Source organism: Emydura macquarii, unplaced genomic scaffold (genome assembly GCF_026122565.2).
Source record: "Emydura macquarii macquarii isolate MOO-44397 ecotype Brisbane River unplaced genomic scaffold, CSIRO-AGI_Emac_v2 contig_1363, whole genome shotgun sequence".
NCBI classification, from domain to species: Eukaryota; Metazoa; Chordata; order Testudines; family Chelidae; genus Emydura; species Emydura macquarii.
The window spans coordinates 18629460-18654104 of record NW_027131500.1 but is presented as its reverse complement, the minus strand read 5'-3'; the positions used below and the strand labels follow the sequence as shown (position 1 = coordinate 18654104).

The following is a 24645-nucleotide window of genomic DNA, read 5'->3' as shown; positions in this document are numbered from 1 at the left end:
AGTTGCACAGTTACTTAATTCTAGTATTTCCTAACTTTTGAGTTTTTTACTTTGCAACCTTATTAATAATTTTATAATGTAGTATTTTGCGTGATTATATGTGTACGTCTCTCTGTATATGCATATATATGTATATATCTGAGTGAATATATATACATATCTATATTAGGGATGTCAATTAATCACAGTTAACACATGCGATTAACTCAAAACAAATTAACATATATATATTTTTTAATGATTGTTAATTGCACACCTCTGGAGACGGGGCTGGGCCGGGAAGGAGGTACCGGTTCTGACAGTGAGCAGGAAGTGACCGGGGACAAAAGACTCCGTGATATCCAGACCAGACATGCAGATTACTGAAATGCCTCCCTCTTCCTCGGAGCTGGTCTTGTGTCCCCTTCCCCCACGATAATCTATTGATTTGTTTTACATGAGGGGAGGGGTAAGGGCAATGGCCAGCAGCCGCGAAGCTGTGAAGCATGGAAAGTGCGCTTTTGAGCTGCCACTGGACCTCACTCTCCGGGTGACTCCTGCGGTCTTCTTCCCCCTCCACCCCAGCTGCACTAATTGATCGTGGCCCTGTCCTATAGTGAGCCGGGCCACCTTCCCCGGGTTAGAGAGGAGCCCGGCCCCCTCCTGCCTGAACCATCCCCTCCCTGCTTGGCCAGCCTTAGGGATGGGGAAAGGGGGCACTGCCCAGGGCGCCATGCTCAAGGGGGCGCCACTCCATGCCTCCAGGGCAGGGCTGCCCTGCTCCACTTGCCTCCCCTCCCACCTCCATAGAGCTGCCCCTGGCCAAGCTGTTCTGGGCCAGAAGCCTGCCTCTGTCTGCTGTCCAGAGCAGGGATTGGGGGGGCTAATATCACTGTCCCCCTCCCCCGCCCACGTACCCAGGCGCAGCTGAGCTGTGTCTGCTGGTGGCTCAGGAGTGAGTGCTGCCCGCGGCAGCTGCTGCTGGCTGAAAAAGCATTCAGGTTCCTGAGTGCCCTGCTTAAAGAGACAACGCTCTCTTCCCCCACCACACACGCTCTCTCACACCAAACCATAATCTGAAATGGCGCCTCTGGTGAGCCAGGAGTGGCCAGAGGGCTGTGGGATGGCCGGGGGCACTGGCAAGACACAGCCCCCCGTGCGACAGCCTTGAGCTGCAGGCCGAGTGCCAGGCACCACAAGCTGCAGCAGCAGTGCAGAAGTAAGGGTGGCAACACACCATATACCATGCCACCCTTACTTCTGTGCTCCCGCTGGCGGCGCTGTTGCTTTCAGAGCTTAATTTATGCACATCTTTCAATACAAAGTAAGCACTGGGGGGAGGAGGGAGGAGGCAGCGAGGCTTGGAGATGAGCAGGGGTTGGAGAGCCCAGGGAGCCTGTGCGGGCAGAGGCGCCAAAATACAAGTTTGCCCAGGGCACCATTTTCGCTATGTGTAAACAAATATTTGTAATATAAAATAATAACATCAAATGAGCACTGTACACTTTGTTCTCTGTGTTGTAATTGAAATCAATATATTTGAAAAGGTAGAAAAATGTCCAAAAATATTTAAATAAATGGTATTGTATTATTGTTTAACAGTGCGATTAACATTGCAATGAATGGCAACTGTATTTCTAATCTTGCAATTAATTGCAATTGTTTTAAAAATTAAAATAGGGTTTCAACAAGGTAGAAGTGTGTGTGTGTGTTTATATGCATATACAGACACACACACGCTTCTACTTCGTTGAAACCATGTTGGGAATAGGTCTGAGTGGAGCATTAGCGACAAGATGGCTCAGGGAGACTTGGAGGAATGTGCTTTGGAGCAGATCTTACTGATATTCCAGAGAACAGAATATGTTCCCCTTTAGTGCATACTTGCAGCCAAAGCTCATCACGCTCGTCACTGTTTGAAATTAGCGATTTTGTGGCAGTATGGCAAGCTGGTAATGTTCCCTTGTAGATCCTCTTGTCCCTAGAATCTGAGACTTAATTTTAAAAAAGTAGTCTCCAAGAGTGAAGAAAACCTTTACAAAGTGAACTTGCTGTAGAACAATGCAATGATATTTGCCTAAGTCTGCAGGCAGTGATGTGGAAAGAGACTCTAACAAAGGTATGAACAGCCCCAATTCATTTACAGAGGGGCATCAGCTCTGAAACCTACTGACAATAGTTTATGTATTTACATTGTTAACAGTTTCACTGTTGATTAAAGCACATAGGAGGAGATGAACAGTTATATTATGTAGACTATAAACCCTTTGGGGCAGGGAACCAAATGCTATATATGTTTGTATAGTGCTTAGCACAATGGGGCCTGAGTAATAATAATAATTAATAATAATAAATATGAAGCTCTGCACAATCTGCTGTTAGTGGCATCTCATTTAGGAGTTATGAATGGGTGGAGCTTGGCAGAGTTCCACCACTGATTTTTTGAGCCCTGGCCAATGTGGTATCTTGTCTCCTACCTAGTATTCTGTTAAACTCTAGGGAAGAGGTTCTCTGCTTCCTATCCCCAGCCTTGCGTGCCCATACACTTGTGTAGCTGAAGGAAGAATATGCGCCTATAGAACACAAGAACTTCCATAGTGTGTCAGACCAAGGGACCATCTAGCCCAGTATCTTGTCTCTGACCATGGCCAGTGCCAGATACTTCATAGTGAATGAACAGAACAGGGCAATTTTGAGTGATCCATCTCCTGTCATCCAGTCCCAGCTTCTGGCAGTTGGAGGCTTAGGGACACCCAGAGCATGGAGTTGCGTCCTGACCAGCTTGACTAATTAATGGACTCATCCTCCCTGAATTTATCTTGTTCTTTTTTGAACCCAGGAATACTTTGTCCTTCACAACATCTCATGGCAACAAATTCCACAGATTGAGTGTGCATTGTGTGAAGAAGTTCTTGCTTTTGTTTGTTTTAAACCTGCTGCCTATTAATTTCATTGGGTGAACCCTAAATCTTGTGTTATGTGAAGGGATAAATAACACTTCCCTATTCACTTTGTCCATACTATTTGTGATTTTAGAGACCTCTGTCATATCCCCTTTAGTCGTCTTTTTTAAGATGAACAATCCTAGTTTTTTTAAATCTCTTCGTATGGAAGCTGTTCCATACTCCTAATCATTTTTGTTGCCCTTCTCTGGACCTTTTCCAATTCAAATATTTCTTTTTTGAGATGGGGCAACCAGAACTGCACACAGTATTCAAGGTGTGGGCATACAGTTTGTAAATAGCTTTGTAAAGATCAAAGGCACTGCATATATACAGTGTTAATTATTCTTAATTGTCTCCTACCAGTGCACATTGATGAAAGAATAAACTCTTTTATCTATAGATTAGACTGAAAATCCGTATGTATTTTGGATCATATAAGACCTAATTAAAAACAAAATATTTCCAGTCTTAGTAGAATTAATATAATTAACTGAAGTGGTCTGCAAAAAGTTGTGGAAAATTGATTTTTCATGGCACCTTTAGAATAGTGCAGAAGGCAGACATAGTAATGATTCAGTTGAGCTCATAATGGTTCTGGAAAAGCCATAAGTGTGTAAAAAAGATGCCACTGAACTGATTTCATTTGTGTTTGAAAGATAATTCAGGATGAAATCTTCATTAGTGACAGGCCAATAGATGAATCTTTTTTTTTTCCCCATTAGCCCTTTTAACATTTAATGGGTTTTCTTTCAAGCAGTGGCTTAAGTGGCACTAAATGATAGTGAGTTAAATTCCTAAATGAAACTCTTTCATTCACGTTATTCCAAAGATTAATTAACAACCTGAATATTAAGAGTAAAGTCATTCTTTTCATATAACAAATCAATAGTATTAAGGGGTTGACTCTCTATGGGTCTGGATATTACCTTTTGTGTGATCCATATGGTTGGAAGGCCACACATCCTTCTCCCTCAAAATCGTCGCAGCTGAGAGAACAATTTGGCTGATGCTCCATTAGGGAAACCTCATGGTGGGCAGATCTGATTTTTAACTGGCACATCCTGTTCATTTCAGTGTGGATTTCTGCTAAAAAAAGAAATGATGGCATGATATTTTTGTGTCCTCTCCCTCCATCTTGTGGGTTTCACTGTGATAGGGGATATTCTAGCCCAGAGATTGTGCAGTGCTTTGAGATCTATTGGGATAAAAATTGCTATAAATACATCAGTTATTGTAACAGATGAAATGCTTATGAGAGCCTTTTCTAAATAGCATTCCTTTCAGTCCACTTGTGTAAAGGAAGCAAAATAATGCCAACTTTGTATTCTTTATTGTATTTTTAGTATTTGACGTAGTAACATGCAGCTTGTAAATTAATTACAATTGACTATATCTCCTAGGATTATCTTATTTTGAAAGCCTACATTAAACATTCTCATCTCCAGTCCATAGAACTGGGAAGCAACTCTGAGTTCAAAAGTCTATAAATACACTTATTTACTTTATACAGAAAGTCAGTTTCCTGGACAGATTCCCATTTTATTTAATCTTGTGGCTCAGGGTAATTTATATATTTTTTCCCAACGAAATGTTTAAAATATCTTTGAACCATCTAGAATATATACAGGTTTTTTTGTTTATAGATAGATCAATACTTTTGATATGTCTTAGCAATGTGCCCCAGGGAAACATCTGAAAGGAAGATGATTAGTGTAGATATAGATGACCTCTGAGGTAACACATCAGATAGTAATTGTATCATTTAAGTGTTAAAAAATGCATTTGGTATGACGCATAGGTCCTGATTCTGATTCCACTTATGCCAGTTTTAGTTACGCACCTGTGTAATTCCACTGACTTTAGTGTAGTTACTTGTTACTCACTCTTGTTTTACTCCATTGTCAGTGAAAACAGAATCATGCCCAATGTCTAACTGTATTATTATATCATTGAAATTATTTTGTCTAGTGTATTCAGCCTGATGAGCATTTTTTTCCATCCTTGGAAATTACTTCACAGCATCCATGGAAAACCAGGGATAGTTAATCACAGTGGTGGCAAAAATCCCAACAGAAACAATATTTATTGTGCAAAAACTCCTAGGAATGATTTTGGAGACATTGCTCTATGTGAGGTGTTTAAGGTGATATACCTAGTGTATACACTCAGGAACAGAGTCTAGATAAGAAGAGATACAGCTGTGTTTTCAGTTTATGAATGATCTGTACAGGGTAGGTCAGAGGCTTCTAAACAACCATTTAATTGTTCATGGCTGTATAATATGTGTCATATCACACAGAAGCCTGCACAGCCTCTGAAAACAAAATATTTGTTTCTAGGATATTTGTATCACCATTTTTGCTAAATATATTTATAATCTTTTGTAATTATTTAGCTGAAAGCAAAGTATAAGCAACTATTCTATAAAGAAGGTATTTTTAATCAAATAAAGGCTTTTTTTGTTTATTTTCATCTTCATGATAGGACACAATTAGATGGCAAGTACAGAAATCAAAAGGATAAAGGCTATCCAACAGAAGCAACTTTTTACTTGACTATAATCTACTCTAATTACCTTTGAATTCAGTAATCCCACCACAAAATATACATTACATTACAATCTTGCATATGAAATATTGAACATGTAAAATATACTTATACATTAAAAAACAATGTGGGATGGGATCTTGGCAGACTAACCTGCTTCTGAGGTCTCATGGATGGCAAACAGCTCCTTTCCCCCTGCCAAAAGAAAGCAAATAATACCTTTATGTTTTCAGGAGCTTAAAGCTTCATATCAATAGAAAATCTCTTATGTGTGCTAATTACCAATCTGTGTAATAAGCAAAAAATGAACTTGTTCTAGGTCATGTCTCATTGTACTTTGCAGTGTAAACCTATGTGCTGTAGAAGTGAAACAAAAATACATGAAATCAGTAATTTATTTATTTTTTTAAATTCCATAATGGAAAATCTTGGTTTTTGAAGACATTTTTTGTCCAAGTGTTAAGTCTTCATTCATCTCTGTAAATAATTAACATTGCCAATAAATCTAATAATGGGAATGTGCGGTCAAACACAAACTACACTCAAAACAGGACACTTTTCAAAGTACCCATGGTGCATGTTCAGTGGCACCTGGAGATGTGCTTTTCTGTGCTGCTAGAATGACAGCACTTTCCAAGAGGCATGAGAGGCCCTTAATTTCCTTCTCTCTCTCCCTCTAGATCAATTTGAGGCAAAACTTATTTCAGTCTTGATACTGCATCATTCAAATCACTGGAAGCTTTTCCATTGATTTGAATGGCATCACTATGAAACCTTACATGAGTTCCCTGCCAGCTCTGCTATCTCCTATTACAGGTAAGGTTTTGGGGGTTTAAAAAAATTTTTTTTTTAAATTTTTTAATTTTTTCTCCCACTGCATACTGGGCTGATTTTTCCCTGTTTAGATTGGCCTGGGTGATGTATGTGTTTTTGGGGTGGGTTTGGGACAGGACTAATGAATCTTTGAAGACCCTAAGTCTCAGTCTCTGTGTCCCCAGATTTTGTCTGGCCTTGTACATGAGTGCAAAATGAGTGCAAAGTAGGTATACATGGCTCTTATCTGATCTGGTAACATTATGTAATGGTGTAAACTGCTATCCAAGTTCAGAGCAATAATAAATTAGGTCTGATGTGCCTACCTTGGGGGTCAGTTTGGGCAAGAAGTGAGAGCGCCTGTCTACCGCAGTTTTTGAAGTTTAGTACGTTCACCTCGTTAGGAATGAAGTACACCCTTCTTTTGTGTTTAGAAACATAAAGGTGACATAAATCGTAAATCATTTTGCTGTTCTTTTTCTGTTTGGCTTGGAAGCTGTTTTCAAAGAAAAGCACATATAAAAGTTAAAAGTTTGCTACTATAATGCCGCTAACTTGCTGAGAAATCAACCACAGCTGCACTTGTGAGTTTGCCAGATATTGTTGCTACTGGCTGATTTCCAGCCAGTCTATTAAGAAACTCACCACATGTTTACCACTGTTAAACCTCTGTGGTCAGACCCTACAATTTGCATAACATTTCCAAGTTATCACTGTTATATTAACTATTGTTCATCATTAGAGCTGGTCGAAAAATGGGGATAAAAATTTCAGGAAAAATACTGAAGGAAAGTGTTTTTCATTAAAGTTAATTTTTCATTAAAGTGTTGAATCTTCCAGATTTTCTGTCCAGCTCTTCCCATGATCTTTGCACAGAACTTCAGTAGAGGTCAGTTGAAACCCCATGGGTGGAACTAAAGTACCATGTAGCCCTTAAACTGCTTTGAATTTCCTGGCTGGCTATATAACATTCCATGAACGTGGTCTGATGTGAACATGCCCGTTAACAGAATCATTATTATTTATTATTACATAGCACCTAGTGGCTTCAGCTGGGATCAGGGCCCTATAGTGCTAGGCACTGGACAAACATAGTGAAAGACAGTCCCTGGCCTGAAAAGCATGGAGTCAAAATAAACAAGATAGACAAAGGATAAGAGGGGAACCAAAGACACAGAAAGAGGTAAAGGTCACATAGCAAGTCAGTGGCAAAGGTGGAAATAAAACCCATGCCTCCGGGCTCCCAGTCTAGAGTTCTGTACAGTAGGTCATATTGCCTTGTACCCTAGATCATATTGCCTGACTTTCAATAATATGTACACTGGTTTCCAAACAATATAGTACATTTTCTCAATGTTACACTTGAATAAAGTGTGGTTTTTCAACTGGTGATATTAAAATGTTATCTGGAGGCTCAGGGGACTGGTAATTAGATGAGGACGATGTGGCCTTTAGGTAATGGTTTGTACTGGTCAGTTATGATAAATCGTCTTTATCATCTTGTAGCCATTCACTGTCCCATTGTGCATATACCAGTGGTTTCAATCCCAATGCTAGTGGTTTGAGGTTCACGTGACAATTGGCATTGCTCGTGCTGTATTTGTTATGCTGTTAGAACTGTTAATCTAGCCACTTTCACAATCTTTGAACTATTATTGTTTAAAAAAAGATCGACGTAAAAAAAGAAAACTATAATACTGAGGTCATGTTTTAAAGTGCATGGCATAGTTTTGATTAGTAAAGGATAGGCTTAACCTATGCAGTATGTAAATATTGAAATAGTAGTCAAATTATGTGGTAGCATTATTGAAACTATGTACCCTCAAGCAAGCGCATTATCAGATAACCTACATCGCTATGAATTTATCAGGCACAAATGTCTCCACAGATATACAAGCGGTGCCTTTACACTGAGTCTGCCATTTTAAAATAGTTGCTAATTCTAGCAGCATTTTCCCATGACCTGTACAGGGAATATCCCTCAAACCAATAAAACATTACAAAACAGGAAAAGCTTATTAAATGTTCACTCTGTATAATCCCTACCAAGAGTTGCTGCTGTAGAATCACCAAAGGAGTCTGGCTACATTATGAAGAGTTTCCAGGGCCTGATCCAAAGCCCATTGAAGCCAATGGAAAAATTCCCACTGATTTCAATGGACTCTGAATTAGGCTCCTGTGATTAAGAGCCCAATCCTCCTCATGTGAGGAAGGGTTTTTCAGAATGGCCTTAGGAAAAGTTGTCAGTATTTTGCCACAGGTCTAGGTCAGCTGTTGGTTATAATGATTCATCATGTGAGTTGCTCCAGGCAAAGGGCCCAGTCCTGCCAGGTTCTGCGAGCCTCCTGTGAGGTGCTCAGCCTCTTGCAGGGGCAGGTCTTATATTTGGCAAATAAGAATTCTCAGGGAGAAATGTTGGTGTGAAAAATTTCCAGCAAACTAGCTTGCCCAATTTGAAGTTACTGGAGCCATATATTAAATACTGTCACAGGGTGGCTGGTGCCTTTAAAGCGAGATGGGCCCATCCCTGCCTGTGATATAGCCAACTCCTCTCCCAGGTGGGGGCAATGAGGAAGGCCAGGTGACCCAATCAGGCCTGTGGTAGATAAGGAAAAGGCCTGAAGACAGAAGGTGGGGCAGGTGGCTGTTGGCAGATGGTTGCAGACATTATAGAGAGTAAGACGTCTCCTGCAGGGCCCCGAGTCTGTAGGGCGGAAGACACCAATGAGGAAAGAGGTCTGTGGAGAAGGCCAAACTTCAGGAAAGAAGTGGTGGGAGAGCAGGAAAATAGACCCTTAGAGAGGAATGGTTTTGCCCTGATTGGAATTGCAATGAAAGAAAGGAACTTGAAAGAGAGGGACAGTCCCTTACGAAGGAGGGACTGGGTCCAGTTGAAACTTGAGTGAAGGCTGTAGGTTTGATTTCTATTTTGAAAGACTGTGCAAAATTTAATAACTTTGTGGCCAGAAAGAGAATGTTTGATTATCTGGATGGTGTGGACTTTTAAAGGGGTCTTGAACAGAAGGAGAAACTGAGGCAGGGTGTTGCAGAACTACCACAGCCACAAGAGGTGGTTTGGAGGAGGCCGCCCTCTTACAATTACACATGTAGATTAAATACAATTGTATATTTTTTCCATAATCATGGAAAAAGAAATTTTTCCCCCCCAAAATCCACTTTGGTAGGTGATTAGTTCACAGGGCAGAAAAGGGGGCCTGGTTCTATATTTCTTGCACGCTCAAAACTGCCGTAGAATTCACTGATGGTAAAATGTACCCCGATGCAAATTTTCACTGAGAGATATTTGCATGCCCAACGAATGTAGGATTAGGTGCTATTTCAGTTAACCATTTTTTTCTTTTTTTATGAATTTAAGTGAATAGAATTCTTTCAATGGGAAACAAATCATAAGGGCTGAGGAGAAGTATAGATGATTGCTACATGACCTAAGGCATCTGGAGAGAACTGGGAAAAATTTTAAAATGGTTAAAGTGTTCTAAGGGGAGCAGACAGAGAAAAAACTTTCAGTGATTTTTTTTTTTTTTTAAGTGAAGGCTCAAAAAAGATAAAGCTGAAAGAACTGGAGAAAAAAATCAGTGTTTCCCAAGGATTAATAATAATCACATCATCTTATTACTGGGCAAATGCTACTCTTTGATATGTAGATGCCACTCTCCTTGAAATCAGCCACAATTGCATCTGTGTACATGAGGGCAGAATATGACCCTAAGAGGATGGGTGCGGTGGCTGGGTGCTGGGGACTGAGGCCATGAGCTGGAGCCACAGCTGAGCCAGTGGGCTGCAGTCGGGGAGCAGGCCAGGAGCCAAGCTGCCATTGCCGGGTGCCGAGACTGTGGCTGGGAGCAGGAGTCAGGGCCGGGCCAGGGGCCAGAGGAAGAAGGGGAAGGGCGGGACCAGAGCAGAGCTAGGGGCAGAGCGTCTCTTTCCCTCCTGAATGGGACTTTTCCAGGCTGCACAGTTGTGCTATACTGTGAATTGCCTTGCAAGACAGACTTCCTAAGCAAGCCAGCATCTGCGCTTTGCATTCTCCTCAGAGGTTATGAACAGTATAATTGTCCACAGTTGTAAGGAATCACACAGCCCTTTCTAAGCAAGCACATTATTCTTAAGGTCAAAGCATTACAAAGAAAACATATGAAAAACGATAAAAGAACCTACATGCATGAAAATAACTTTTACCAGAGATCAATCACCCTCAGCTCCAACGAAGGTTCTGGTAGGATTCAGTCCTTCAAACCCCTTCAAGTGTTTTTTCTGTGGTCACAATTTTCTAACAGCTTTTACTCAGAACAAGTACACCTATGCATAGGTTAGTCTTTCCTTTATGTAGCCAGGGTCTTTGATTTGCAAAGACTGAATAGGTAATCATCCAGACAATGATTCTATCCTTATGACAGCTTCAAAAAGTTGGGTCCAGAGGTGGGAATTTGCATTCCCTTTCCCCCAGATATTTCCTAGGAAACCCACATCACTTTGTTTGTCCCGAAAGTTCCTTCTTCTCTGGCACATTGCTTGAAATAGTCCTTTGAAGCTCATAACACTTTCTAGGGTTTACATTGGCCATGTCTCTCTCCCTAGAGAAGTTACATACAATCCCATAATAATACATACACTTTGCATTTATAATGCAATGGACGCCAAAGCTATTTAAATTTAATTCAATGAGCTCTCCCAAAAATATTGCAGGAAATTATTATATCTGTCCCAGGCTCCTCCTACTTCTCTGTTTGCTTGCATACACCGACGATAGTCTGTCTAAATATTTGAGTCCAACTTCCAAAGCCAGGAATTTCAAATACAGGGTAGCCATTTAACATCCCAGAGTGTTACTAGCCTAGTTACTAGAGTTTTTTTGTGGAGAAAGCTCTAGGAATATATTTATGAAGCATGGAACTATGCAATTTTATAAAATATGTGGAGTGTGGTTGTATCAGTCCTTAACAGATACAGAGACTGAAGCTTTTTATAGATGTTTTTTAGCACTTCTGCACAGCACAATGTTCTCCCAGATTACAATGACATTTGTAATGGATGGAAGAAATCAGTTTTTACCAGCTTGTGTGAGAGTGTAATATTTCTAAGGATGTCTGTTTCATTTCCAAATGCATGTGTGTTATACTTTATGCTTTGGCCTGAGGGAAATCTTCAGAGTGTGTTGGAGAATGGTAAAGCTCATTCATCCTTTACAAACTACGCTGCAGACAGTATGTGACCTCTAGTCACACATTTCATTCCAAGAGTCAAGAAGACTTTTTGTATGATACTTATTTCAATTCTTTAAAATGTCTTCTCAAGACAAGAATAAAACCAAAGAAATGCAGGTTACTCCCCCTTTTGCGTATTAGCATTGTACAGTATTTATCATTTATTTTAAAAGTGTTTAGCAAGAGTGTGGCCCTTTTGGCTCTGACAATGGCTATTCCACTTTCCTATACCTTGCTGGCCCCCTGTGTTTAGAGGGCTTCCCACAATGAGATGGGAAGATAGGCTGAGAGAACATGAAGCCCCAGGTCTCTTCTTGTTGGTGAGGGGGATGAAATATTGGAGAAGATTCTTTTTCTTCTTCTCAGTTGGGATCAGGAGTCATTGAGATTTGATATCCCATAGGCTGGCTGATCTGGCCTCTCTTAGGCACTGGATGAGGGAGTGGGCAGGAGGCATTATTTTGCAATATAAGAGGAAGATGTTAACTGGACATCATCAATTTAAGCACGATACTTCTTCCTACTTTATAAAAAAATCTCTTATTTGTTCAAATAACCCATAAGATTAGTACAACCGACAGAGGACAGAGAAAAAATATTTTTCTTTTTATCACTTTGTTTTGTTTTTTGCATATGGCAATCACTATTCCCTGTTTATGTATGGTTCTTTGTCATCCCTTTTGGGAAAGTCCAATAGAGTTTAATAGAAAATGATAGCCTTTCAGCAGTTTAACTGAATCATCCTATGGAATTTAATAGAGGATGAGATCCCTTCCATATAGAATACTATAGGATGATTTTACTCTCAAGTCTTCCACTGACTTACTGTGTTGCCGTGAGCAAACCTCTCAGCTTGTTTGTGTCACCTATAAAATGGGCATAATAATAATATATTTTTATCCCAGGTAGCAGTTGTGACGATTCAGTCATTAATTAAAGTTAGTACAGCACCATGCTTTCCTTTGTTCTTCTGAAGTGCTATATAACACTTAGGGCTTGTCTTCATTTACCTCTGAGATTCGGCGGCAGTCGACCAGAGTTACGCAAGCTACGCAAAAAACTTGCGTAACTCCTGTCAACTTTTCTGCTCCTCTTCTGCACGCCGTCTTCACTGCACTGCGCCGACAGGAACCGCATTCCCGTGGATGCAGCGCTACTCCACTTGTGAAGGTGGTCTTAGTACGTCGATTTCTGGATCGACTGAGCGGGTCTTCACTGACCGCTCAGTCGATCCAGAACAATCGATCTGATGGCAGCGACTTTGCCGCCATCAGTGTAGCCATAGCTTCACTCTCTCTCAATAATCACAACAGGCAAGCCCACACAGGGAGAATCAACCACTGTAAAAAAAATTATACTCAAAAAAGAAATGGGTGATATACACAAAACATGAGAAATACAAACCAAAACTACCTAATGAAACACACTAGAACATCAGTAGCTGAGGATACTATGTGCTCAATTACATGTCCACCTCATAAGAAAGCAGTGCCCAGTGATGATGAACTAATTAATAAAGGGCTAAATTATGTGACTGGCCCTTCCACAGGTGCATCAGGACAAGGACTGTAATTGTTCCTGCACTTAGGGAGCGCAAGGACCTGCTCCTTCTTTGTTCTCATGAAGGTGCTTGTTGCTCTAAGGTGGTGGGACCGTGACCATCTGCACCAGTCTGAGGATATCTCAGCCGTGCATACTGCTCTGGCATACTGGGGTTTAAAGGTACAATCGGTTCTACAGGGAGAGCAACATTTATTGCAGTGAAAGATCCTATCATCTGTCAGCCCAGGGAAAAGAAACAGTTAGGTTGGACAGCTGACTGCCTATCAGACAAGCTGCTGACTCAATGCTCAAACTAAAGTGGGGGTCTGTTCTCTCTCCTACTTTCCTTTTCATTTTATTTTCACCTTTGGTAACCTGGCAGCAGTAAGAAATGTGCATGTGGCATGTGCATCAGCAATAGCCCTGCTTGAAAGTTTGGCAATTGCCTAAGGCCTTGTCTTCACAAGAAAAAAAAAAAAGGTGTGTTCTTACCAAGCTTCAGGTAACACCGGGTAACTAACACTTGGTAAAATCCCAGTGAGGAGAAGGCCGTTTGTAGTTTTCACACCTGTTAGCAAGTTGAAGTAAACCTTAAACACCTCCCTCCCCCGCAGTGTTTACCTTGACCTGCACATATGAAAAAGAATAAACCGCCTTGTCTTCAATAGGATTTTGCCATGTGTTAGCTAACATGTGTCAAGAGCACACCTTTTTTTCTAATTGGGCACAGTATTAAGAAGGGAGGGCCTTAATGGGGGCCGAGATTTTTGTACAATGGCAGGATGTTTTGATTTATTTATTAGTTAAGATGTGTTGCTAGAGGTTGTGTGTCTCATTTATTGAAGATTACTGGGGATATGCAGACATGCTGGGTTTAATTGCTGGTGTGTTTTGTTAACGTGTTTGGGATGCCTACAGTTTCCAGATATTTTTTTTCTTATAAATAGTAATAAATAAATACAATAAATTAAATAAATAAATACAATAAATGTTGCCTCAGTTTTTAGCATTGTCCCAGGAGCACTCTCAGAATGAAGCAGTAGCACAGATTTGCTTTTGTTGTTATTATTTCTTTATTATGTCTATTGTGGTAGTGCCTAGAAGCCAGTTGTGCTAGGCATTATACAAACATAGAGCTGGTCTGTGCCTTGAAGAGCCCTAGACATCTTTTATTATCAGTGGGAGCTGGTGCATGCTCAGCTCTTTTGAAAATCAGACACTTCCTTGAGTACTGAAATATGGATGTCAAATGCTTGTTTTCGAAAATTTAGATGGCCATTAAAAAAATCTCCCATGCCTCCTGTAAACAAACTGCAGTCATGATTGTGAACTAAGAAATAATGTCTTTATTAAAAAAAATCTTCAGAACAACCTATATCTAAGTATACTCTTTTTATCTTTATTTCTTGCAGTTTTCCAGTCTATTGGGTATTAAGAATAACACATTCTAAAATGTCAGACTCTGCCTTTATTATCTGAACGACTCCTTCTGTGGGATTGTTTATTGTTAAAGGGGATTTTTGTCCCAATGATTTATGGCTTTCAGGATAAGAGTGGGAGTAGAAGTTCTGTACTAAGCCTTAATTACAGTGAAATATTCTTAGTGTAATTTAAATGTTGAACATTAACTAACTTCTCAAGGTGGAGCCAACAAATTTATTTCATTTAAAAGACATATTCCAGATTATAAGTAATTGATTTATATAGTCAGTGCATAAGTCTTAATGCTTACTGGGTGACTATTTTTGTTCCGTTTTCTTTTAGGAGAGAGGCACAATTGGATGAAGAAGGACAGTTTCTAGTCAGAATAATTTATGATGATTCCAAAACATATGATCTGGTTGCAGCAGCAAGCAAAGTCCTTAGTGAGTAATATATGACTATCTTTTAGAAATTATACCTGCTTTCTATGGTTCAGGCCTCATGTAATGGGGTCACTACTTTGTCTATAATTTTTAATGCATTGTAATGTTGTAAATTATATATTTAAGATTAATAAAGACACAAATATGTGCAACAGGGGGATTTAATGTAGAGGAAGTGAAAGTGTGGAAAAAAAGACTTGCATAGAAAAAGGGTTATTGTTCTTTCATGTTTATTTAAAAGCAGTTTCTTCCTTTCATTTTTTGAGAATGAATGTAATGCTTGTGGAATATGTCAGATTGCTATCTCATGAAAGTAAATCCTTTGTTTTATGCACAGGACATGTTTAATATTACATACAATGGCAGTGCACTACAGTATGCCACCTCTTCCCCCTTTCCCCCACATACCTCAACCACCTGACTACCTCTAGATAATGTAGTTCAGTCTCCATGCCCATTCAATCACTGGCGTCTCTGCTGAGATTACTAACAATGGTGCCCAAGTGTGGCAATGTTTTTGTGAAGGGCACACCTCATTTCACACAGGCCATCAATCTGGATAGCATTGAATTTCTGATACTGCTGCTCTGAGCTGGAATTAGAAAGGTGGTATTATCCCCATTCCTATTATCTTATTTGCCCTCCATCTCTGCAGTGAGTGTGTGTTCTGAGACAGTAACCAGCCACAGAACCCATAAGACCATGGCTTCTTGAGAAGAACAAAGGGTTTTTGCATAGATAGCTCTGGTTTGCATTGATCTTGGAATCTGTGGGATTAGAGGGGAAGTCAGCTGTTTATTAATGAGCAGAGGAATAGTTGATGGGAAGGAGGAAAAGGGGTGGAGAATCTGGTCCACTGATGGAAAAAGAACCTGAACTTTTTTCTGTGGTGGGAATGATCTGACCTGTTGCTTTTGGAGAGTGTACTCTGGACTGCAAATAGAAAATACAACATGCAATACAACACTTTTTACATTATATTTATTGTATCATAAAATGGAATCTAAAATTGTTAGCAAAGTACAAACAATACAGTGCCTAAAATGAATCAAGTTTTTTGTATTTTAAATAGATCTTAATGCTGGGGAAATCCTTCAGATGTTTGGGAAGATGTTTTTTGTGTTCTGTCAAGAATCTGGTTATGACACAATCCTACGTGTCTTGGGCTCAAATGTCAGAGAATTTTTACAGGTAAGAATTTTGTGCCAACTAATTTAATGTTGTTAGCACTGGAGAGGCAGAATAGGATGTAGTGGTAGGGTGCTGGCCTGGAAGTCTGGGTTCTGTTCTGGTCTCTATCACTGGCCTGGTGGGTGACTGTAGTAAATTACTTCCTTGTTCTTTTCCTGATGTAGATGTTCATTCATTTCAATTTCATGACAATTTTGTCAGTACACTCCCTATTGTATATGCATTTTGATACAATCTTTAATTACATGATCACATACTATATTTTGCACAGGACCGTTGACAGAGTGCATTCTTGAGTGCACAGAATGGAGACAGAAGGGGGCAGAACTAAGATTGCACAGGCAACAGTAAATCTGGCATTTCCTAATTTTCAACTGCTGCACTTTGCAACCTAAGTCAAAGTCTTTTAAACTAGTTTTTCTTTATGTGACACGATATACTGTTCCTTTCTGCATAGATATGTAACAACGTGATGGACCAAATTCACTGCTGGTGTCAATGGGTGCAGCTTACCATTAACATTGTCATTAACAGAAAATTTGGCCTAGTGACTGATGAGATCTTTTTTCTTTAGAGGTCTGTCTGACTAAATACTATAGGTACTGATTAGTTCTATATGTGCAATATTCAGCTCCTATGAGAAGTACAATCTGTGATTTCTGTCTAATAGCTCATCTTGTCCACATACTGAGGAATGGGGTTGAGCAAAGGTGATTTTATATTATTTTTGTGCTGCCCCAATCTCTCAGGACAGTGTGAATTTATGTTGCTGTTTCTGTTGAAAAATGAAAATCCATCTTGCATCATTAGTGTGGAGGAAATCTACTCAGTTATATAGGAGCTGATCTAAGTGTGTGTGGGGAAATAGTGATATTTTGGTCCCAGGAAAATTGTTCACGTGAAAACAGTTTTGGATTTAGAATTTCAAATTCAGCATGTACATAGCTCTCAGGGAGGAACATATGCTCTAATAAGAACTGATTCAAACATTGGGAAGATTTCTAAGGTATAAATGACAATTACAATTGGCTTTCAATGGGAGTTGAGCACCCAACTGCCATCTGTGCCTTTAGAGATTTCCTCCCATATAAAGAGGTGAAAAGAGTATAATGCATAGTTTGCTGGTTTTTTTCCTTCCTGATTTAAAGGCTCTCAGAATGCAGTTATTCAGTTGCTTGTGCATACATCTGGATATTGTCATTGAGACCTAGATCATGCCATGGCCTCCCCACACCCTGGCATACCAACCATGCCATGTAGTACCTCTTTAAACCTGACCACTTGTGAGCCTGACTGGATCTCTGTACATTCCTAGCATAGGGCTCCACATACACTTTAACCAAGGAGAGGTGATGTCAAAAAACCTCTTTTTCAAACAGTTCATTCTTCTAGCTTGTGGAACAACCTCTATCCATAATTTTCTACTTCATCTGAGTTTGCAAGCTGCACCCAGCACAGGCCTATAGGAATATGCAGCCTTCAGCACAACATAATATACTGCCAGTCTGCATTCACTGGGTAAGCAAGATTAGACAGGGTAGAAACAGACTAAATTAAAATTCATAGCTGACTTGTTCCTTCCTCAGTTTGGGAACAGACTAATGGGCAAACTCCCTTTCTCATTTCACTTTCCATTCTTTATTAGCTGAGAAAATTGAAGATAAGATTGTAGTGCAGGAAAACCTCTGTAGTAACATTTGTATTCTTGTAACTTCAGCATTTGAGACTGCCATTTGCTGGAATTTGAACAGTTAGAACAGATGACATTGGCCATTTGTACTTTTGTAAATATAAACAGGAAGACTATATAATTATTTGTACTGACAACATGAGGTTGTTTTTTGTAGCTGCAATTATGAAGCTCATTTCCAGTTATCCATGATTGATCGTTACTGCTCCTAGAAGTCATGCTGATTTATTGTTTGTGTTACAAAAGTGTTGATAATAAAGATGGGGGCCCTTGTGCTGAGCCCTGTATAAACACATAATAAAAGACAGTCCTGATACCTAGATCTAAATTACGATCTTTACTGAGCCCATAATATAACAAACAAAAATTTTTGTTTTTTAAACCCTCTGAAGATAATCTTGACAATTATATTCCATGTTCCTATCTTAAAGGAGATTGTTTATAGGAAAGCCACCGGTAATGTAAACAAACAAGGAGAGGCACATTTAAAGAAACTAGAAAGGGCAATACTTAGACTTAAAGTATTTCTCCCTCACTGGATAACAATTTGCTAGTCATGTTAAAAGAGAATATGGCACAGAGAGACAGCATGAAGAGAGATGCAACCTGAGAACTCCCAAGCGTGCTTTTATATTAAAAGCTACCTAAAGAAAATCAATCAAACACATAAGTAGTGGTTAATACCAGATCCTTCAGGGAATCGTTCAGTTGTCTGTTGAATTAATTGTATAAGCAGTACAGGAGAGGAAATCTTTATTTTATTTCTCTTTGCCAAAAGTATCCAGATACATAATATAGCACACAAATACCTGAGCAGAATAACTGTGAGTTTGGAAACCAATCACACTCAAATGGTTTCTACAGTAGTTTCCAGTTTGGTTTATGATTATTGGTCCAGATTCTCTTCTGCACTGAGAGCAGTTTGTCAGAGAAGAAAGGGATCATTAGGGCTTTGATTACGGCTCCCTGATCTGAAAGTGGTAGCCCCCCCAGCCATGGTATTAGCCTTGACATAAATTACAGCAACCTGGGAGCCAGAAACTGGCCTATTACTATAAGTGTTCTGGTAGCTCTTAGAGACCACAGTGGGGATCAAGGCCCCATTGTGCCAAGCACAGTATATACACACACACACATGCACACACACACACAAAGATGTTCCGTCTCAACTTCAACTTACAATCTTAACATCTGATGACAGACACCATGTATGTACAACGGACAAGCTAATGGTGTTGGAAAAGCGGAATACAAGGTAATACTGTAGTGAAATTATTATGATTAGCATAATAAGTAGTAGTCACAGAATACCAACTGCCTAACCCATAGGAATTGATCTACCATGCAAACGCTATATTGATATGTGCAAGGATGACCAAATATAGCATAACTATAAAATATATGTGAAATATTCACGAGAAGAACTGCAAAGCTTTAATAAAAAATGTTAAACTACCTGTTAAAGAGCTCTAAGGCCAGATTCTGATGCTGATTCTGATTCATGTTGAGTTGTACCTTGTACCCAAAGTAGTACATTGACTTCAACAGGACTACTCGCTGAGTGAATTAAGAGCAAGGGCATTGGAATTCAGTGTTAATATTTATGGAAAAGCATTACTTGGCATACATCTTATGCCTTTTTCCATAATAATGGACTCAAACTCTTTTTGTGTATAGAAAGATGACTCTTCTTTTCTGAGGGTATGTCTTCACTGATAGCGGCAAATTCACCACCGTCAGATCAATTCTTCTGGATCAATTGAGCAGAAGTGGAGACCTGCTCAATCGATCCGGAAGTCGATTTAATAAATCCACCCCCGGAAAAAGAGTAACGCTGCATCGACGGGAGCAAATTTCCTGTTGGCGCAGTGAAGTGAAGATGCCGTGGTAAGTAGAAGTTAGGAAGTCGATGGGAGATACGCAAGGTACTCTACGTAGCTTGCGCATTTCCCGTTGACTGCTGCCAAATTTCACGGCCAGTGTAGACCAGACCTGAGTCTTTTCTTAATAGACATCTTCTAAAAGATCTCCATATCCAAGCTGCTCCTGGGGAGCACACATTGAAACAGTAGCTCAGCTCCCTTTCAAGCAGTCCACAGTACTTCCCCTCTGTGCACCTGGCAAGCTCTCTAGCTCTGCTCTCACCCACACTCTTTCAAGCCACTACAGACCTGGTTTCCACCTCTCAAGTGAAATGTTCCTGGTCCCTGCAAAAATCTGCAAGGGGTTAGCTCCGTGTATCTTCTCTCTTGTATTCCCACTAATGGCAGGGCTCAGTTGAGCCCACAGATTTTTGCCTCTTAAGTTTTAATTTGATGTGGTGATATATCAACGCAATAAAAATATAAATTCATAACAAACTAAAAAAGTGAAGGAGGATGTTCCAGGATGCATACATCCCAAGGAATTCATTTATAAGAGACTCATTTCCTTTGGAGGCCTCCCAAGAAAAGCAGCAGCTGTTCAAGCCACCTTCAACTTTGAAGATCTACAGATGTTAAGAAAAGGGACATGATCCAACCTGCACATTTAAAACATCTTAATTGTACCTCTCCCTGGCTTGCCAAAACATACAAAATAATATGCAGTGCTAGAAAGTGCTAAAAGGAAAAAAAAATGTGGGGTAACACTAAAGACCTGGTAAGTGAAGAGGCTGCATAATCTTGACAAGTGTATTGGTAGATGATTACCTGGGTTGTAGCTATTCTGCCAGTCTGAGTGTCCTTTCTGTCTAAGCCATAACACAGTGAATACTTAAATGGAGTCATGGGAATGACGCCATAGTTAAGGTTGTAGCTAGCATTGCATTCTAAGTCTGATTCTGATCCCACTTCCCCTCTAGCCTCCTCATAAATCTGCTTTCCAATTTCTCAAGCTAGTTTCCCATCCAGAGAAGAATTTACTTTTGCCAAAGTTTGAGATTAATCAGACAAGAAGTCAGACGCGGAGAGTTTGAAAAAGGGGTATTGTTTTATTTTTCTTAAAAGGTCTAACTTTTTTGTAACATTTTGTCTCAACTTTGACCTGTTCTAGAAACTCCATTTTGGATTCATTCATTTGTTCTCAATGAGATCACATGACTGAGCATTTTTAGGAAATGCGGTTAATTAATTTTAAAGCTATTTGCTATAAAATTTGAAAGTTTGAAAACTCTTGGCAGGTTCTGGCAGAGCTTATAAACTTTTGTTAATGCTTAAAATGGCATCACTAGCCTATTGTTTCATTTAAAACAGTAAGAAAGGCTGTTTTGGGTTTGTTTGTTTTTCAGATGCAAGTGCATAAATTTAGGCTCCTAAATCCATCTATAAACACCTGACAGCAGCTGTAGGCTACTCAGCTACAGCTTCTGTTTAAATGATAGACTACAAGCAGCAGAGTTCTTGCAGGGAGGGAAGAGATAAAGATGGGTGGAAAAGAGAGGGAAAGGGGTATCCTAGCCATTCCTACATCCATTTGGAAAACTAACCCTGTTGTGGGGAAAAAAAAGTTTTCATCTATTGTGCAAACACAGTACAGTCCAGGAATTCTCTCTCTAACAACTTTTACTGCTGTTGCTTTCAGTGCCAGACTCACTGTCAGGTGTGTGGGCCCCCAGCAGCAGTATCCCACCCGGAGTGGCAAGACAGCAGTGCAACCTGCTTGGAAGCCCTGCAGTGGAGGTCTGGAACGGTCTGACACAAACTCACAAGTGATCATGGCCATTGTGGACAGGAGGGAGGACAGACTAGTCAGAAAATGTGCTGAATCAATAACTTATATATATTATATGTAGTTTAGGTCTTTAAAACTGCTACTTGAATTGTATTCTCAAACTGACAATTTGCCATGTGCATGAACTCTATTCTGATGTGTATGTTTTTAATTATCCCTGCAGAACTTGGATGCTCTGCATGACCATCTTGCTACTATTTATCCGGGTATGCGTGCCCCTTCCTTTAGGTGCACTGATGCAGAAAAAGGGAAAGGACTCATTCTTCATTATTATTCAGAGAGAGAAGGACTCCAGGATATAGTCATTGGAATCATCAAAACAGTAGCTCAGCAGATCCATGGTACTGAAATAGACATGAAGGTAATGTTTCATGGTATGTTCTAATTGAAAGTTGATGTCATTCATAAAATTGACAGAGCTGTGTGATATAATGGAAAACCGTGTTTTTAGATGCATTCATACTTTCCACAGAGATTTTGAATACTGAAAAATCTCCTTATTGCCGCACAATTAACCCAGTACCTCCAAGGTTGTATACCGCCCTCACCTGCCTTTGCTATAGGAGCCCCTGTGCTAAGTAACATTTCCCTACACTGGTAGGATGGTAAGATCTTTCCATGACTGTATCTGACAATTTTAAGGATGCTTTGCACCACCAGAACACCAGAAACCCAGCACAGTCCAGGATCTGGGCCAAGAAATGAAGAAGATTAGCATATCCAATAGAAACTGTGGAGAGAATTTTGCAGCTTGCCATTTGGCCAGGATACCAGAGGAAATACACCTATTCTTGCACAAAGTTCCATGGAATCTTTAATGCCAATAAGTGTTCAAGACCTCTTTTTCTCTCTCTCCCTTTTTTTTATCTTGCTTATCTGAAAGATTGCAACTATAACTGCACAAGGGCCCTTTATTACCGCATTGGAACATAGATCTTGTATTGACTCAAGAGTGCCACCTACCGACACATTATCACCATTCAGATTTTCCCTGGAAATATGTCAGCCTGGTGCTGATTAGCCCAGTGTTAATTTGCAGATAGTTCAGATGTGTAATGGCCCAGGGCAACATACAGAAATCCAAAGAAAGAGAAAAGGGATACAAAGAGTATGTTCTGTATTATTTTTCCATTTTCAGTTCAATTTGTATGTCATTTTTTTTTATCATGTTCTCTGAGCGCTTATACACTTTGCCTGAGACATTGTCATGTAGGTTCTAGGATTGGTCACTTCATGAAATTTAGTGTCATACTCTAGACAAGCTTATGAGAAAGGCGGCAAGTTATTTTACTTCCTCTTTTTGAGTGGACAAGGGTAACATTTTTCAGAAGTGCCTAAATGACTTAGAAGCTTGTCTCATTTTCAGAAGTGACTTAAGCACTTAGGAGCCTAAATCCTAATGACTTCTGATGAGACTTAGGCCAGGTCTACGTGAAAAAATTAGGTCAAATCAGCTACGTCACTCAGGGATGTGACAAAATCCACATCCCTGAGTGACATAGTTAAACTCATCTAATCCGTGTTGGAGACATATATTTACTGAGTACTGGATAACCAAGGGATTGGTAATGAGAAACTGGAGTCTTTAGCTTTTGGGTTTTTTGTTATAATCCAGCTCAAATTTGTAGTTACAGAAAATTATCATCTCATGGCTTTTCAGCTGGTGGTTTTAGTCAGTCTGCATCCTCGAGGACAGGTGTCCATATCTCAAAACCATCATCACAATAGACATGACTCAGCAGACAGCCAAGGACTAAATGGGTATGCAAAAATGAGCAACCCGCTCCCCACTGAAGGTGCTGCCTCTAGATCAGCATTGAGACACATGAGTGTTGGAGAGTTTGCACCAGCACTGCTCAGCCTGTAACCGTTTTGTGGATGGAAAGAAAGTGTTAGTCTCCACTGATATCATCTAGCACTTTCCAGGCACACTTAATGCACTAACGAGAATTAAATATTGATCATGGATTTATTTTTCTCTTTAACATTGTCTCCTCAAAAGGGCAATCCCTGTTTTAGAGCTTTCATTGCTGAACTACCATTAAAAAGAAACTAAACAACATCAATCCAAATGACTATAATTGTGCATAGTGTTTAATTTCAATCCGAAGTGTTGTTCCAGATTATGTGAACCAGAGGCATAGAATCCCATTATAATTTAATCAGTAGCTCCGCAGTTCTAAACTGAGGAAGGTACATATTGTCTGCATTGTATTGTAAGTGTTACATGAATTACACTGCACGTTTGATGATTTGTTAATGGAATATTATCCCTAATCATCACAAGTAATAGGTCTTGCTTTAAAACTGGCATGTGCCCTCCATCCTCAGATGAACTTTTCTCCAGCTCTACGAGTTACTACAGGCTGGATTGTGACATCCCTAATTGCATTAAATAGCAACTTATTCCACAGGTACTGTCATTGACTTCAGTGGCATTTATTCATGGAATAAGGTGCTATTCAGTCTGAGTTGAGGGGTCAGACTCTGCCCCTCAGTATCATGGCCACAGCTTTATTTATGCAAACAAAATAATTCCCCCCTCCATATACACAAAGGGTCAGGTATTAATCACAATCACTTTCCCAATAAGCACTTTAAAAGCAGGCAGAGGGTGGTTTTGACACTGGGGCACCTGGGATACTTTATTACTCGGAGACCATAAACCATCAGTCAACTATTTTTAACCTAATTTTATGTACCATATTTTGCTTAGTGCTTCCATGTTTCAAGCTTTTAGTAACATATTAGTAACTTATTACTGTTCTATGATTTATCATATGTGCCTCTCTGAGGATATGTCTACACTTGAGCTGGAGCTGTAATTTCCACCTCAGACAGATAGATGCATGCTAGCTTTGATCAAGCTAGCATGCTAAAAATAGCAGTGTAGCCACAGGAATGCAAGTGGTGGGATGAGCTAGGGTCTCAGATGGGATCATGGTTGGGACGGCTAGCCTGTCCTGCCTCCTGTTCTCCTGAGGTATGAAATTGGAAGCTTGTGTCTGCTTAATTCTCAGCCACCCCAGCTATGATCAGTGATACCCATATTCATAATTGGAATCTATAACACATTCAAGTTTCCTCTTATACTGCACAGATTTTCAGAGATCAGAGATAAAATGTCAAGCTTTACT

The 24645-nt window shown here is 39.8% G+C and overlaps 1 protein-coding gene across 2 annotated transcripts in view; it reads left to right on the top strand.

The window, feature by feature from the left end:
* GUCY1B1 (guanylate cyclase 1 soluble subunit beta 1) overlaps positions 1-24645 on the top strand; it is a 61362-nt gene that overhangs the window by 11044 nt on the left and 25673 nt on the right. For both annotated transcript variants that reach the window (XM_067551846.1, XM_067551847.1), the window contains exons 3-5: positions 14816-14916; positions 15989-16107; positions 21672-21869. In XM_067551846.1, the coding sequence (XP_067407947.1) occupies positions 14816-14916; positions 15989-16107; positions 21672-21869 (418 nt within the window). The remainder of the gene's footprint in view (positions 1-14815; positions 14917-15988; positions 16108-21671; positions 21870-24645) is intronic.